The 14,782-nt window shown below is 42.9% G+C and overlaps 2 protein-coding genes across 3 annotated transcripts in view; one reads left to right on the top strand and one right to left on the bottom strand.

The window, feature by feature from the left end:
- Nucleotides 1–14,782, bottom strand: part of FLT1 (fms related receptor tyrosine kinase 1) — a 118,135-nt gene that overhangs the window by 22,159 nt on the left and 81,194 nt on the right. The window contains exons 15-17 of one of the 2 annotated variants that reach the window (XM_082043209.1): nucleotides 13,951–14,082; nucleotides 7,897–8,003; nucleotides 4,535–4,673 (exon numbers count right to left, since the gene is read on the bottom strand). In XM_082043209.1, coding sequence (XP_081899335.1) covers nucleotides 4,535–4,673; nucleotides 7,897–8,003; nucleotides 13,951–14,082 — 378 coding nt within the window. The remainder of the gene's footprint in view (nucleotides 1–4,534; nucleotides 4,674–7,896; nucleotides 8,004–13,950; nucleotides 14,083–14,782) is intronic. The other variant, XM_082043210.1, reaches the window with a different exon arrangement.
- POMP (proteasome maturation protein) overlaps nucleotides 2,593–14,782 on the top strand; it is a 138,661-nt gene continuing 126,471 nt past the window's right edge. Inside the window, exon 1 of the mRNA XM_082043230.1 lies at nucleotides 2,593–2,596. Coding sequence (XP_081899356.1) covers nucleotides 2,595–2,596 — 2 coding nt within the window. The 5' untranslated portion in view covers nucleotides 2,593–2,594. The remainder of the gene's footprint in view (nucleotides 2,597–14,782) is intronic.

Below are 14,782 nucleotides of genomic sequence, written 5' to 3'. Positions count from 1 at the left end.
CTTCTCGAATGAGGTGCCTTAAAATTATCTTCATTCCAGGAAGGCAGCAGCAACTTTGCATTGCAACCCCTGTAATACGTGAACAACCCCATGATGCTCCTCCCTAGCAAGACTATTGTTGTATGTTGAGATCATGGAGCGGTGAGAAGCTGCAAATCTGTGCAAATGAGACCTTCACATTTGCAAAATGAGGTCTAGGGGGATTCGGCGAGAGAGGACTTGGACTGACGAATGATGAGTTTGTTCATGGTGGGTTTGATGCTTTCAGGTATCCAGGGGTAGACATCTGTGCTGTGGTATCACCATCATGCTGCTACTAAAGAGACACCAGGAGACGCACCCAGAGAGAAATCAGTGGGCATAAAAAAATTCTCCAGCAGTAGAAGCAAAACATCCTCATCGTTCATATTCAGAACCAGGTAAGGCTCCAAGGGTACCTTTGCAAGTTTTCTAGAATTCATGACATTTTATGCCAATCTTATGATCTTTACAGCCTCCTTTGTGATTTATTACTGTTTGAAGCAGGGAGTATTGACGGCCTCTTTGACAATGTGCTCACGCAGACAGGCCTGGCTGCCTCTGCCCTTCTCGAGTGGCTGGCAGAGTTCTGATCTGAGAGATCTTGTCAGCTTATCAGCTAGCAATAAATTCTATTTCCAAGTAACTATTTTCAGATTGTATTTGTGCTTCCCCTTCAGCAGAACTAAGACATCTAGGTGGCAAGCAAGAGCATAGCAGAAGACTTTGTGATGTAGAGGAGAAGAGCAGAAAATGAAGGCCAGCTTTTCATACAAAAGTAAAGCAAAACATGTACCATATATTTATTTCTCAGATAGGCACTTGTGACACAGCCATTTCCATAGAACCATTTCCTTTTTCTGTGGTGAGCATTTGTTTAACTAGCTCTCACTTGCACATCTACCTTGTTGATGCCTAAAGCTACAGGAGAGATTAATCCCACCCACACACTCAGAGACAAAGAGCTGATGTCAGTTCTAAATTAAATTAAATAGGTACTACCTTTTATATGTGTATCCCATTTCTAAACTGGAATTCTCAGTATGTCTGTCAGTAGAAGCAAACAGCATATGTTATCAAAACTATGGAAACATTAAGTGGAATACACTAAACCAAAAACAACCCCATAAATTTATTTCTCCCCTAGACATGCAGAAGCATTGCCTTTTTTACAGAAAACAAAACAAAACAAAAACCACCAAAAAACAACAACGTAAAGAACTTAATTTGGATGATGAAAAGCATCAACAGACTGAGCCTTGGTGTGTGAAGGGTTTAGAGTCTGACACAAAAATACAAGTGAATCAGTGTATATCTTTGAAATTCTACAGTCCCCTTTTTCAGTTACTGCATATATCAGATGTATAAGGGATGGAACATTAACATTAAGGTCTCGTTTTTCTCAGTGAATTGATGTTCTTAGTCTTTAATATATTGACTGTTGGTGGTTTCTACAAGATGAAGTTGCAGTTTGAGGTCCTGTAAAACCCATCGTACCTTTGTTTAATCCATAGCTTTAATCTGTTTCCATCACTGTTAACTCACTTCCCACATGAAGATAACCTACTTAGTCACCTCTTGGAAAACGTACCAGTTAGCTCATAAAGCTACACAAAGCTGCTAACCTTTCATAAAGGAGAATGAGCACTGGAAACAACACTTCCTTCTCTAAACAACGATTGTGATTTAACGGGAAACTGTAATAAGACTTGATGTATTAGCCTTTGTTGCTCTCCTATTGTTTGTACCACACTAAATGTTAGTGCAGAATAGGGATGCTTTAACTTCTCACAGCACATATCGAACTCAACAGTTTAGTATGTGCATTGTGTCTATGATACTAACAGATTGCATTTGCAAAAGCCCCTGATGTTGACACAAAAGGTAATTACAAAATTATTAAATAACGTGATCAAACAGAGGAATATTAAGTTACCCAACCATTTGAGCAGTCATCTTGTCACAGTCCTCAAGCAGCTACAGTGGCCCTATTTGGGGTAATGCTCAGGTGTGACATGTTGCAGCATCTATAACCAGACCAAGGAATCAAAATGCTCTACTTAAATATTCTGCACTTGACTTTGGTTTCCTGGGGCAATTCAGAACCTATTAAAGTGAACATAGCCCTCAGTTAAGGAGTCTTGGATCAGGAGGTTTCCATTTTAGTCCCATTTTAGCAAGGTGCTTCAAGCATATGAGCTGCTGGACCAGGGCATCAGCAAACAGCTCTTGCAGATACCACTCTCCTTATATGCCAGAAGGCAGAGGCCCAAAGCCATGTTTTCTTTTCAGGTCCTCTGCTGCAGTTTGAATGATCTGGGTTTTCCCCTATATGGCTTCATATTTTCCATTGTGTTATGTACTACAGCTCTGCACATGAAGGAGAACAGAAAGGGTTCTGCTGGGTGCCAGTGCTATGAGCTTGCAGAGCACAGGGGGGAGCAGGGTTCAGGAAAACATCTAACACTGGTGTGTTTGACGTAGCACCCGAGACATGTGGCAACACTCCCTCCGGGTCTTGCACCACAGCATCAGCAGTGTGTGACCTCTCATAGATTAGGAAGGTCAAGGCCAAGATTTAGGTGAGAAATACATGATAGCTCAGCCAACACTTATGTTGGACTGCAACGTTATCGCCATCCACACCGACAGTGATTTATAGCACCTGTGTTTTTCTGCCTAAAGAAAAGATGACATTTTGCTCTCAGTCAGACTAATGTACACTGAATGTTAATTATCGTGACTTCAGTGGTGTCCATATGAAATTTCCTGTAACATCTGTAGCTCTTACAGATGACGGGGGAGTCCTGTTATATAAGCATTGCATCACAGCCGTGGGCTGCATGTATGTGTGTTGGACGAATGCACAGAGAAGGACATGCGGGCTGAAAGGAGACACTTACTTGCAAATGTTATAATAAGTACATATCCTGAAGGATAAGTAGGTGGAAAGAGAAAAACAGACATATCTGATGCTGGAAGGGGTTGCATTTCTAAGTGAAAATATTTTTTAAAAAACATAGAAGCGCATTTGATGTTTGTGAGACACTAACCCTTGGAGGCTGCCAAGGTTACTCAAAGACTGAGCCAACTGCCATGTAAGCAGGACTTCCACTGAGCTAATCGAGCATACTGCACATACCCAGCTTCTCTGAATCTGGTTCATTGTTGGCATTCTTTATTTGTTTACACCAGCTCTTCCACTTTTAACTCATTCTCTGGTCACCATTCCTCACCTCCAGACTCCAAACATCAACCCTACAAAACATGGGGTTTTCCTTGGTGTTTACAGCCTACTTCTGCTTGATTCTTTCCATGGGGTTTATATACAAATAAAGCATCACATAAACCAGTGATCACATTGTCTGCGTATGAAGTTCTTATTCCATCATTGCAAGAACACTATTTGAAGATTGAAGACACTCCAGCAGAAGGTTATGTTTCAGCATTCCCAGAATTGTGTATGACAATTATAATTGCTAGCAATGTATTTCAGCTGTGCTTATCCACATCTGGTCACCTTGTGACTTATTGTAAGAGAATTAAGTGTGATCCTAATTATATGCATGTTTTAATCACTCTCTGTCCCTGATCCCCCAAGGACAGAAGGAATACGCTACAGCTCCTAGCTAAAATGAAGGGGTTTTTTAGCCCTTGCCATAGGACAAATTTAATGCTGAAAGAACAAACAGCACTATAGGAGCAGGCTGAGATCACTGATATTCTAAGGCTGACCCTCTTATTAAAACCTGTGTGGTTTCCAGAGGGATTCCTCAACTTCAAAACCTAGTGCTTACCCTCCTGCCCCCCCTTGTCAGCCCCACACTAGGCTAAGCACATAAGGAATGCTCCCAAACCCACGTCTTTCACTGAGGTATCTGTAGGCGAGCTAGCTACAGGTTCAAAGTTTCTGAAGGTATTTATTTATGTGTGGACTAAAGTGTCACATTCTTGCATTTGCAGTGCATGAACAGGAATGTTTATAAATCAGCAGCACAGAAGGAAAACGTGGAGAGTGTGCTGGTGAGAAGAGGAAAGAGGGAAACAGGGAGGGGTAGAGGGTGGACTGTGAGTACCCATTTCTCCATAGGTTTTTTGCCAGATTAGCACATAACCAGGTTACAAGGGAAGAAAATTACAGTAAATGCCAAAGGTCAGGCTCCCGAATCTAGAGAGAGAATCATCCAAGTCAGCAGTCTGATTGGGAAGCCTTTGATTGCCCTGTTTTTATGTTGTGCTTTAAGTAAATCAGTCTGCAAAAAATAGAGTGCAGCACTATTTTCTGTATTTTGGTTCCCTTACATGGAGTCAAAAATATACACCTGTAAACTCAGCTAGACACAGTCAGTCCTAAATGCTGTCAGTCACAAACCAGGGTACGTGGTATGGAATAGTTTACACTGAACCTGGCAGTACATTGGGCGGCATGTCTAAAACACACCCCCTCTCCTCCTTATCTGTTCAAGTACATCTCATTCAATCACTGCAAACCCAGCATGAAACATGCCAACATTACCTAGTTTAAGCCTTTCCCTTGCAATCTCCCACTTGCTGGCATCATAAGGCAGACGTTCACATTGCTCATCTAAGGGGACTTCATCAGGATCCATTATGATTGACAGGTAATGATTGGTCTTCATTTCAGAGGAATAAGGCTAGAAAACAAAGAATATAAAAAAATGTAAAAGAGGTTAACGATATCTGTCAGCATCTTCCTGTTTGGATCAAGGTTTTCAAGTCAATTCTGTCCATGGGGCTGTGTGTTTTATAGTCCAATAGATGGTTTGAGTAAGTACTCTGGCTTTTTTAAATATTGCAAGACTTTTTATATAAAAGAAACTCTGTCCTTTAGCTTTGCTCATATGTGACATATCGGTTTCTTCAATGAAATCTGTGTGCATCTATATTAACTTATGGTGCTATGATATGGGCCCTTTGCACAGTCAAGAGAAATAGTTTCAGCAAATGACTAAACATTGCTGATAAAAATAACTTTCCTTCATGACTGCGCAAAGCAAGAAATGGCCATACGCAACAAATGGAGTTCAACTGCCAGTGTTTATTTTTTCCATATACCTGGCAAAGATAGATTGTATGTGGTTAGAAGTTGTGCAAGACTAGTCATCAAGAGACTAGATGTTATCCATTTCAGAAACTGTTTACAAATATTCAGAATTTTTTATTTCTTTGGTATCATTTCTGAAAAATTTACTGAAAATATTTGAGTTTGGAGGAATTCATAAACAGCCAGACACAAACACACAGTTTACAACACAGAATTTTGAATGAATTTGCCAGAAGTTCAGTTTCTACCATCCAATAAATCATCCACTTTACATGAGAAATGTAAAGGAAGGTGGACCTAATCTCAAAGTCTTCTGCAGTCCATCCATTTTGAAACATATTTTCCTTCAAAGAGAACCTAGATTGCCACTGCAATCCACTGGACTTGACACAGGAGCAGTTCTATTTCTCTATATATTTATATATACATATATAAAATTATACATACCTATTTATATCTATATGTATTTTATATACCTGTTTTACATACCTATATAAAAGGTCTACTGTTTGTTCCAATTTCCTGGCTATCAGTTGGAATTTATGGAAAATCTGTTGAACTGAGACTCTTCATGTTGCTTCTCCTAAACTCACGGAAACAGCACATGGGCACATACACAAACACACAGACAGATCTACATATTCTTTTGTTGTTGCTTTAATTGCTCCCTGTGACTTTCAGCTTTCTTCTTCTACAGCCTGGAAATATGTTCCTAATACATGCTTTTCCGGGCCTCTGTTTAAAAAGCTGTGTATGCTTTAGTTACAAACATAACTTGACTAGAATGACAGAAGCTAATAGCTGCTCTTTTAGTTGCCTTTCACCCTCCCAAGTACACAAGGTTAGTCCCAAGAACGATTACGCTGATAGCATGCTTGGGGAAAATTCAGGAGACATAAAGCCTGGCTCCAAACCATCCACTGCCCCTGGGCAGGACATAAATGAGTGGGATATGGATAGAAAGTGAAGCGTGTGTGGTCCTCCAAAAAGAAGAGTTCTTGGTAGAGATGTGTGTACCGGACTGCTCTTACCAGTCACTTTACAAGAGTTTTTAAATTGATCTATCCCAGAAAAAGCAACAGGGGAGTGGGAAGGTGCAGAGAGCTTCCTATGATTCTTCATTCAGATGCTCTGAAAACCAAATCTTTGGCCTCATTAGAGATTTGAAACAACATTTTGAATGAGGAAGAATTGTTAACTATATCATTCGTTTTTGCGTAATAGACAGACTTTAAGAAAATGCTCTCAGAGAGAATAAAAGTATTTTTTCCTGCTGTGGCAACATAATTTGTATATGAAATTTAATTTAGAGTCAATTCCAGACATAAATCCTTGAAAATGCAAGTTTATAATAGAAACACAGAGAAGACCATAAACATAGATGAACACTAGCTGGAAAGGCTCATCTGAAAAGGAGCCTTCACAAGTCATCTAATTAATGTTCCTTGTTCTACAGCAACAATGTGTTTTTTTTGTTATCTTTTAATAATCTAACAAAAGAATGCCAAGTTTTGGTGTAATAAGAAAAAAAAAAATCTGCAACCCTTTACTCCTTTTAAAAAAAGTTACGTTTTTCCAAGGTTTTGCAGGCATGTTATGAATTGCTTCATCATTACTGGTGAGCAGTCAGAACTGGTCTCACTTGCTTTGTAATTTCTCTATAGCTACAAAGTTTCTCCACTGCTTCAGCTCACATCTACTTTTCTTTCTCTCCGAACTCCCCTGCATTTCTCCTTACAAAAGTTTGTGTCAGTAGGAAGGCAGGCAGAGTGACTGCTGCTATGCCGCCCTGGTTTCGAGGTCTGGTCCTGCATTCCTATCAGTCAATAGAAGTCCTTAGTGTAAAACCTCAAATACAGTCAGGCCTGAAAGCAGGTTGAGGTAAGATGATTTGGTGGGTTGCAATCAACCTTTAGCAGTCATCACGGAGCTTGGCCAGCTGGAACATGCCCAGCCATGGTGGCTGTGAGCTGACCCTGGTGGCACCGCGCTGTGGTACCTCTCGGGCTGGGGGCAGCTGGTGCTCAGCACTTCAGTGGTGTGGGAGTCAGGGGAGGGGGTCAAGCAGCCATTCCTCCTCTCATGTCCTGCAGTGCCCCCCATGGCCCCAATATCTCCCTTCCCTCAAATACATCTGCTCCTCCAAGTTGCTCTGAGATCTTTCTGCACTACTGAAGGACAGCTTATGAGAGCTGCTGTGGTTTAACTTCCACACACCATGCAATCCAGATGTGGTGCTATCAGCACAAAGGGGCTTTAAACCATCATAGTCAGGCTTGGACGAGAAGGGTCAGCTGCACAGGCAGTTAACTTTATCATGCTGATGCAGGATCATCTGCTCTAGAGGCTGCACCACCAAAATTACTTCAGTAAAATATCACTTTGGAAGTGATGTAATTGTAGCAGACATTGTGTGCAAACCAGACCTCAGTGCCCTTTGTGAAGATCTGTCATTACCACTCACTCAGATCTTCAAAGACATTAAGATGCCAAAGCCTCACAGCCTGTAAGGGAATGGGGATGCCTTTGGTGGGAGCCAGGCACCCAAATGCTTGCGATTCTCGGATTCTTGCTCCCACCCAGGCTTTGCTTCTTGGCTTACTCATGCTCAGCCTTGCTAGTCACAGTTCCCTGGGCACCTACCAGCAGCCTGGTGGTTGCACAAGGAACAAAGGTGAGCAGTAAGTGAATTGGATTTTTTTTTTTTTTTCCCTAAATGTAGCAATCCCAGTGGCCTGAGAAGGATTTTCTAGCATGAGCAAAGGCTGGTAAGGAGAGGCAGGTGTCACCAGGATATCCCTGTCCATTCTTACCCTCTTCAGCTTGCGAATGAAGAGGGTCAACAGCAGCCAGAAGAGTGTTGCAGCCACACAGGTGCAGGTCAGGGTTATTAGCTCCAGGTTTGACCTCTCTGATGTGCCTGGGAAAATCAAGAGGAAAAAAACCATTTAAAAAATGACCTGCAAAGCAAGGGCACTTTATGTTTCTTTGCCATTAAAGTAAAATACTAGGAAGGACCAGCTTCTTTTCAATGGGGTATTAATCTCTGTTTGGACTGGCTCAAAGAACCTGGAAAAAAAAAAGGATACCCACAGCAAAGCTGTTTTATTGAACATGGCAAAATTACATTCAATCTGTCCATAAGTTTTTCAGTAAAAAGTCAGCTCTTCTTTGGGGTGCAGGAGGCGAAGTAAAGCAGGCTGAGGATGGTCAGTCACATAATAATTCATTTTTGAGGTGGGAATTCAGTTGCAGGGTATTTTTAGCCAAATTTTCTTGGTGTGAGAATGTGTGTGGGCCTGTGCATGCAGTTTCACCCCCACACACACACAACAGTGAAACCCATCTGGCCAAGCTCACATCCAAGAGAGGAGCAGAGGTCTCAAAAACACTCACTCCCCAGCAGCCTTGGGAGAGGAGGGGTCTGCGTGGAGAGGACAGCTCTGCTGGTCCTTCCCTGGGGGCAATGCCATGGTGCAAGAGCTGCTGCTAATATGCAGGAGAAGCTCCAGGGAGGGTTTGTGTAGACACCAGTGAATACAGGTATGACTTGGAGCATGCTGTGGTGCCACTGCTTAGTTTTTACTGTCCAGGACATCTGATGCCTTTCCTTGGGCAACACAGCTGCTCTGTCCCAGCTCAGTGAGCTCTTCCATGCAGATGGCTGAGCCTTACAGGTTTCAGCTCCATCCCAACAGTGCTGGAAACCCACCAGCCCTCACCAAAAACCTTGCTGGGGGAGAGCTGGAGGCTCCCTTGGAGGTTTGTGATGCAGCCAGCAGGATTCCAGGAGCCTGGGTGGATCCAGTCTGGCATCTGTGAGCTCAGCTCATGCAAAACATGGCACGGGGTTCCTGAGCCCCATTCCCACTGGACAGAAACCTTGGCATAGGGCTTAGTGCTCCCTTCATCCTGCAGTTCTGGCAGGCTCTGTGCCCGTGGGTCTCCTGCAGGTCACACTAGCAGCATGGGGCCAGGATCCCCACAGGGACATGGGACTCTCTCCTTCCCCAGCAGCACCTCACAGGACCCATCTGGCAGGGAGCTGGGAGAGCTCTCTAAACCGGGGAACAAATTAAGTACAGAAAGTTAAAAACAAAAACAAAAATGACTGAAAACAGGGCAGCAAGAAAACATGAACATTAGAAATCTGGAGAGTATTAGAGCTCATAGAGAGATCTTTTTAAAAAAAAAAAGCACAAATAAAATTCACTTCAGACTGCTACTTAGGGACTCATCAACTGATTTCAGAGCAGTCTGTTTTGCAGATCCTGTGATTGTATCAAAATACCACACTTCCCACAATATGTTTTCCATCTGATTGGTAGCAAATGCAAAAAAACCTCCTCATGCTCTGCCTCTTATTCTGATACACCCTCCACAGACAGAAAATGAGAGGACAAGGAGAAATCATTCTGAACATGATTTCACAGTAGTTTTGTCAACTGCACTTGCAGCAGTTTCAGACCCTAAGCAACTTGGTGTTACTCCTGACACATGAAAAAGGGATGATTGATGTCTCACTGGTGGGCTTACTAGGTAATTCAGCAGGATTTGCTGCCTGGTTTTAGGCAAAGCTACCGAGCTTTGTTCAGAGGTTGAATTGCTTCCTGTAGCTGTAGCTTAACTAGCATAACATCTTCCCTCTCTAAAGATGATAATCAGATTTGTGTTTGTACCCTATATCTATGATTCCTCTGGCATGTCCATTCTGGAGATTTGAGAACAAAGCTCACTCAAGAAAAATACAACTGCAACCAGAAATGGAGATATAAAATACCTATTTATCCAAAATACTAGGAGCGTTAATTTATCACAAGTATTTTTTAAAGGCTTGATTGAGATATGGGACACAGTGATGGCATAAATTGTACAGCCCAATGCATCAGGCTTTCCCTTTACATATGGATACTCTCCTCTTGCTTCTGAGCAGCACCCATCCAGATGGTAATAGCTTCTGACATTTATTCAGCAGAACCTAGATGGGCTGAAGGTTCATTTGTTGCCGCTGTAACATATGGTGGGTCTCAGAAAACCCATGAGGCATTATACAGCCAGCCCTGGGGTGGAAGGCAGCAGATCCCTAATCACTGACGTTTGCTGCCCAGGAGTTAGCGAAGAGATGCAAAGGTACTGTCTTTGAAATGTCTGAGTGAATTCAGGCAACCAGAAAGCATTTTTCCAGGCTGGGGTTGAGTAGGGTTATCAAATGCCAGATTCCTAGTCTTGCTAAAAACCTTGCAGCCAGAGCTGGTTGACTGCCTCTCAGCTGGGCAGGAAATGCTTTGATTTGAGGCAGAACAGACAGGAACACTCAGAAAAGAGTTTAGGATTAGCAGAGTTTGGAGAGGCTGTAAGCAAGACTAAGCCTCTCTCTTTGCCCAAGAGCCCAAGATTTCTGGCTCCCCCTTACACCCCTTCCAGAACTTTACCCACCAGGCCATGTCATTAGACACAGACTTTCTCCCATGCGCAGCTCTGCCCCACCTGCCTGACTCACTGAAGCAAGCAGCTGCCCCCTTTCTGCCCCAGAGCCCCTCTGAAAGCCCCCCGGCACCATCCTGTGTCTCTGCAGTGCTACAGAGGGGTGAGGGAAGAGATGCCACTGGCAGCAGCTTCTCTCTCTCAGCAGTGACAGGTGCCACCAGGACCATGCAGGCATGTGGGGACAAGAGCCTGGACTAACACACTGACCCCTCCAGGCTCAAGCTCAAACCTTGGACTGGCATGGGCTCTGTCATAAGGATTTCAGCTCTAAACACTGAAGTACAGTTCTGTGTCAGGTGTCAATCAGGGAAAAAGCAATGCCTGGGGCACCAACACCACTTCTGTACCCAAAGCATCCATCACCCCTACAAAAAAGTGACCTACTCTGCTTAATCCATGTGATCCTGTGGTCATGGCAGTGCAGCACTGCGATGGGTGCTCAGAGGTGCTGAGGAATTCCAATACTTGGAAGTTTTCATGACTTGGCCAGACAAAGCCATCACTGACTGGATGTGGTGTTGATGATGATCCTGATTTGAGCTGAGGATGAACTAGGAACCTCCAGGACTCCATTCCAACCCCCTTTGGTGGTTGTCTGAGGTAACAAGAGTCTAAGTGTCCTCTGATGTTCACCTTTTCTCTTATAGTCATCCACACAGCCCAGGCTGAACCTCCCTCAGTAGCCAAGGGAATTCCAGTTAAACTTCATGGAAACATTCCTGATGACTTCAGAGTCAGAGTGACCCAAAGGGCACAACATACAATACGAAGCCAGAAAGACAGATAGAGAGATAAATAGATAGACAGATAGATAGATAGAAAAACAGTAATTTAATAAGGAAATACCCATGTTATAGTGTCTGAATAGTTCAGTGAATGCTTAATAAATGTGATATTTTCCTTTTCATCAACAGGGATCACATTAAGTTATCAAGAATCAACTTTAAGACAGTGCGTGTTGCTGTATTCATTTGCTTGTTATACACCCAGATTTCAGTGAGCATGAACTGTAAAAGAGGCTCCTTGCTTCCTCAACACATTCCCTTCAAACGGTGAAGCCTCTCTGCAACTAGCTAAATTGCTGGCTCCCCTAAAAGTGGGGGCAAGGGTCCCCAGGAGAAGCAGGGCAAGGCTTTCATGGCAAGTTGTCCACTCTGCTGATAGGATGACCCCCGAAGGAGAGCTGCCCAAGACAGCCTGTGTTCCCCCTGTGCCCAGCAGCTTGTGTGCCCAGGCTTTTCAGGGCACACTCCCCTCTGCCCGCTGGGTGCTCTGGCAGCCATTGGCTGTTCCCATTCCAGTGTTTCAGATTCACTGCCTCTTCAGTTCCTCAGCCAAGAGCAAGTGGACAGTTTGCTCTGACATGTCCACAAACGTGGCCCTTCTCCTCTTCAGACAACCCAGCAAGTGTGGCTTCCAAACCAAACACGGGCTGCGTTTATTTAAAGATGGCCCTTTGATTCCACCATCCATTCATCCATTTCAGATACAAAAATAACACATTGTTTTATCTGTGAGTATAAGAATGTTTTTTCAGAGGAAATAAAGAGAGCAGACAGTTTCCTTCCTGACTCATTCACAAACTACACTTCCAATCGGCTAAACACGGATATCGACATGAGATGTTGCTTCGCTCCCTTTGATCTGCAGCTCTGAGAGCCACCAGGATGGAAGGAGGGCTTTGGTGCTCACAGTGACAATCTGAATCTACATTTCTCCAAAAGACAAGCAAGTGGCAAAGCCTAGGAAGAGCCCCATGTTTAAGCCCTGATCTCGTCCCTACAGGCTCAAGGATGGGGTGAGGGGCAGCTGTCCTCTAGGAGAGGGACAGACACTTCTTGTCAGTGTAAGAATGAGTGAAATGAGTGAAAAAAAGTGCCTTTACACAGTATATAAGACAAAATCTCTGTCTTTCTCGTAGTCTCAAAACTATACCTTTTAATATGGTAGTCTTCATCTCCTGCATATTTTAGTGCTCCCATAGGAGTCATACGAGAACATTGCCAGTGGCCCTTCAGGACATGTAATCAGAGAAGAAGCCACCCTGGTGGCTCTCTTTTCTCTCCTCTGGATCATGTACTAGGAGATATGGCTTCCTAGAAGCCATCTGACAGACTGCTTGTGGTTGTAATAAATAGCCAAGCTACAACTTTAAAAATCAATACAATAATTAATTACATTTTCCAGGACTATCAATTAGTAGTACACATTGGACAGCAAGCACTTGGGCACAAGTTGCTCTTTTAGCTATTATAGAAGCCATACAACCCTTAGCATTATTCATCAGAAGATAGGTTTTTACTCATTGATTATATAAATTAGGCCAGCCCACATGTACCTATACTTGTCCCTCACCTTTTAAAGCAAAAGCATCATTGTTTCATCAGCAATCACTATTAACTGAGACTGCTAACACACTCATGGCAGAAAATTAATATTGATTTACTAGCTGTGATTGTCTTCTGCTGTAGGGTAGTATCCAAATACTCAGTAGTGTTCACGTGCATTTAGTAATTTTATGAGAACATCCACAAAGACATAATGCCTGCCCGAGAGAACTGGTGGTAACCAAGTTGTTTTCTGTAAAGAGAAACTAAATGCATTTAGGACTATTTACTTAACACATGAGATCCACAAGACAGGTTATGTTAAATTCAATTTATGCATGGCACTGACTTATATGGAGAATGTCAACCTGCTTCTCTTGTCTCATAATATATGAACCAAATGGGTATTAAATTAAACTGAAAAATCACTGAACTAACTTTATTTTTATGCAATGTAAAATTCCTTGATAGAAGTCACTGCCACAGGCCTGAGACAAACTTGGCAGAAGGCAGAACAAAGCTGGACATTTAAATGAATAGCAAAATAGCTCAATAATGGCTACAGAAATAACTAGATCATACCTACTTGTTACAAGTACCTTTGAAAATGCATGTGTAGCTACTGCTAGGCTAAAATCTTCTAGTCTGACTGGGCTGTTCGCTTTACATTGAAAATAAACAAATGAAAATATCCCAAGCCTCTAATTTCAATGGAATTAACCTGAAATGGGAAAAGGAGTGGGTATGAGAGTGTTCTTTACTCTGTTTTTTGTTTGTTTTGATGATACTAAATTTACATTTGTCTTCTACCCTGACCTGATCTTTGTTGGGTTGAAGCAATTCTTCTTTCTAGTTCAGTGTAAACATGCCCTGAGTTAGCATTTCCTGATGGGCTTCCTTTCCAACCTGGTACGCTTCCCTTGCTATGACTTCCTTCAAATTGCTGCCTTCAGAGATGATCACATGAGTCCCAGGTCATACCCTTGCCCTTCCAGCCTGAGTAGGAATATCACCCTAGCAAGGTTGCTCTTCCCATTTAATGTCATGCTTTACCTTGTACTGTGACATATGCTGCACTCTCCACGGACCCTTTTAAGTTGGTGGCTATGCACTGATAAAGTCCTTCATCCTCCTCTTTTACTCTTTCAATAAACAGCATTCGGCTTCCGGGCCCTAAAATTATTCCTGTGAAATGAAATATTTTGCAATGAGAGGGAGCCAGGATATAAACAAAAACAGGCCCTTGTGTAATAATATCTGCTTCGAGTTCTCCTCAGAAGAAATGAGCCGCAGACTGCACAGCACAATGTTATCTGCAGGAAAGCCAAATATACTTGGATGTTTTGGGAATCTTTTGGAAATCAGTGTTTACAAAGCACTTTTGTGAGTGAAAAAGCTCAGCCTAAGGGAATACTCTTGGGAGCACTTGTTGTCATGTATATTGATTAGGACTGTGCCTAGACTTGCATCCAAGTGAGTTCTTCAGCATGTCTCCAACTTTTGGAAAATGGGTGGTCTGATTACTTACTGGATCAGGTCTGCACCAGAAGCAGCTCAAGCTTAGAGCACTTCCAAGACCCAGCTGTATGTGTCCACACTGGACTTATGGGCAGCAGACTCGCTCCAAATCTTTGCTTGTCCGTGTGGCATGGGATGATGGGCCCCTTCGCAGAAGGACCCCAGCTCATGCAGAGAGGTCCCATGAGGTGCACCCTAAAATGCAGGAGTTACCTGAAGTCTTCAACATCTTGTTTATTCCAGCTAGGTAAACACAGAAGCCAGTCTGGACAATACTGCAGCAAGTAAGGAAGAGGCAGGGAGCAGATTTGGTCTCAGGACTGCCTTTAGGGAACCACATAGTCATGAAATGTGCACTCAAGTGCAC

This window comes from Streptopelia decaocto (genome assembly GCF_964273445.1).
Source record: "Streptopelia decaocto genome assembly, chromosome: 1".
NCBI classification, from domain to species: Eukaryota; Metazoa; Chordata; class Aves; order Columbiformes; family Columbidae; genus Streptopelia; species Streptopelia decaocto.
Note: the sequence above shows the minus strand (reverse complement) of the source record. Positions and strands in the feature narration are given on the sequence as shown.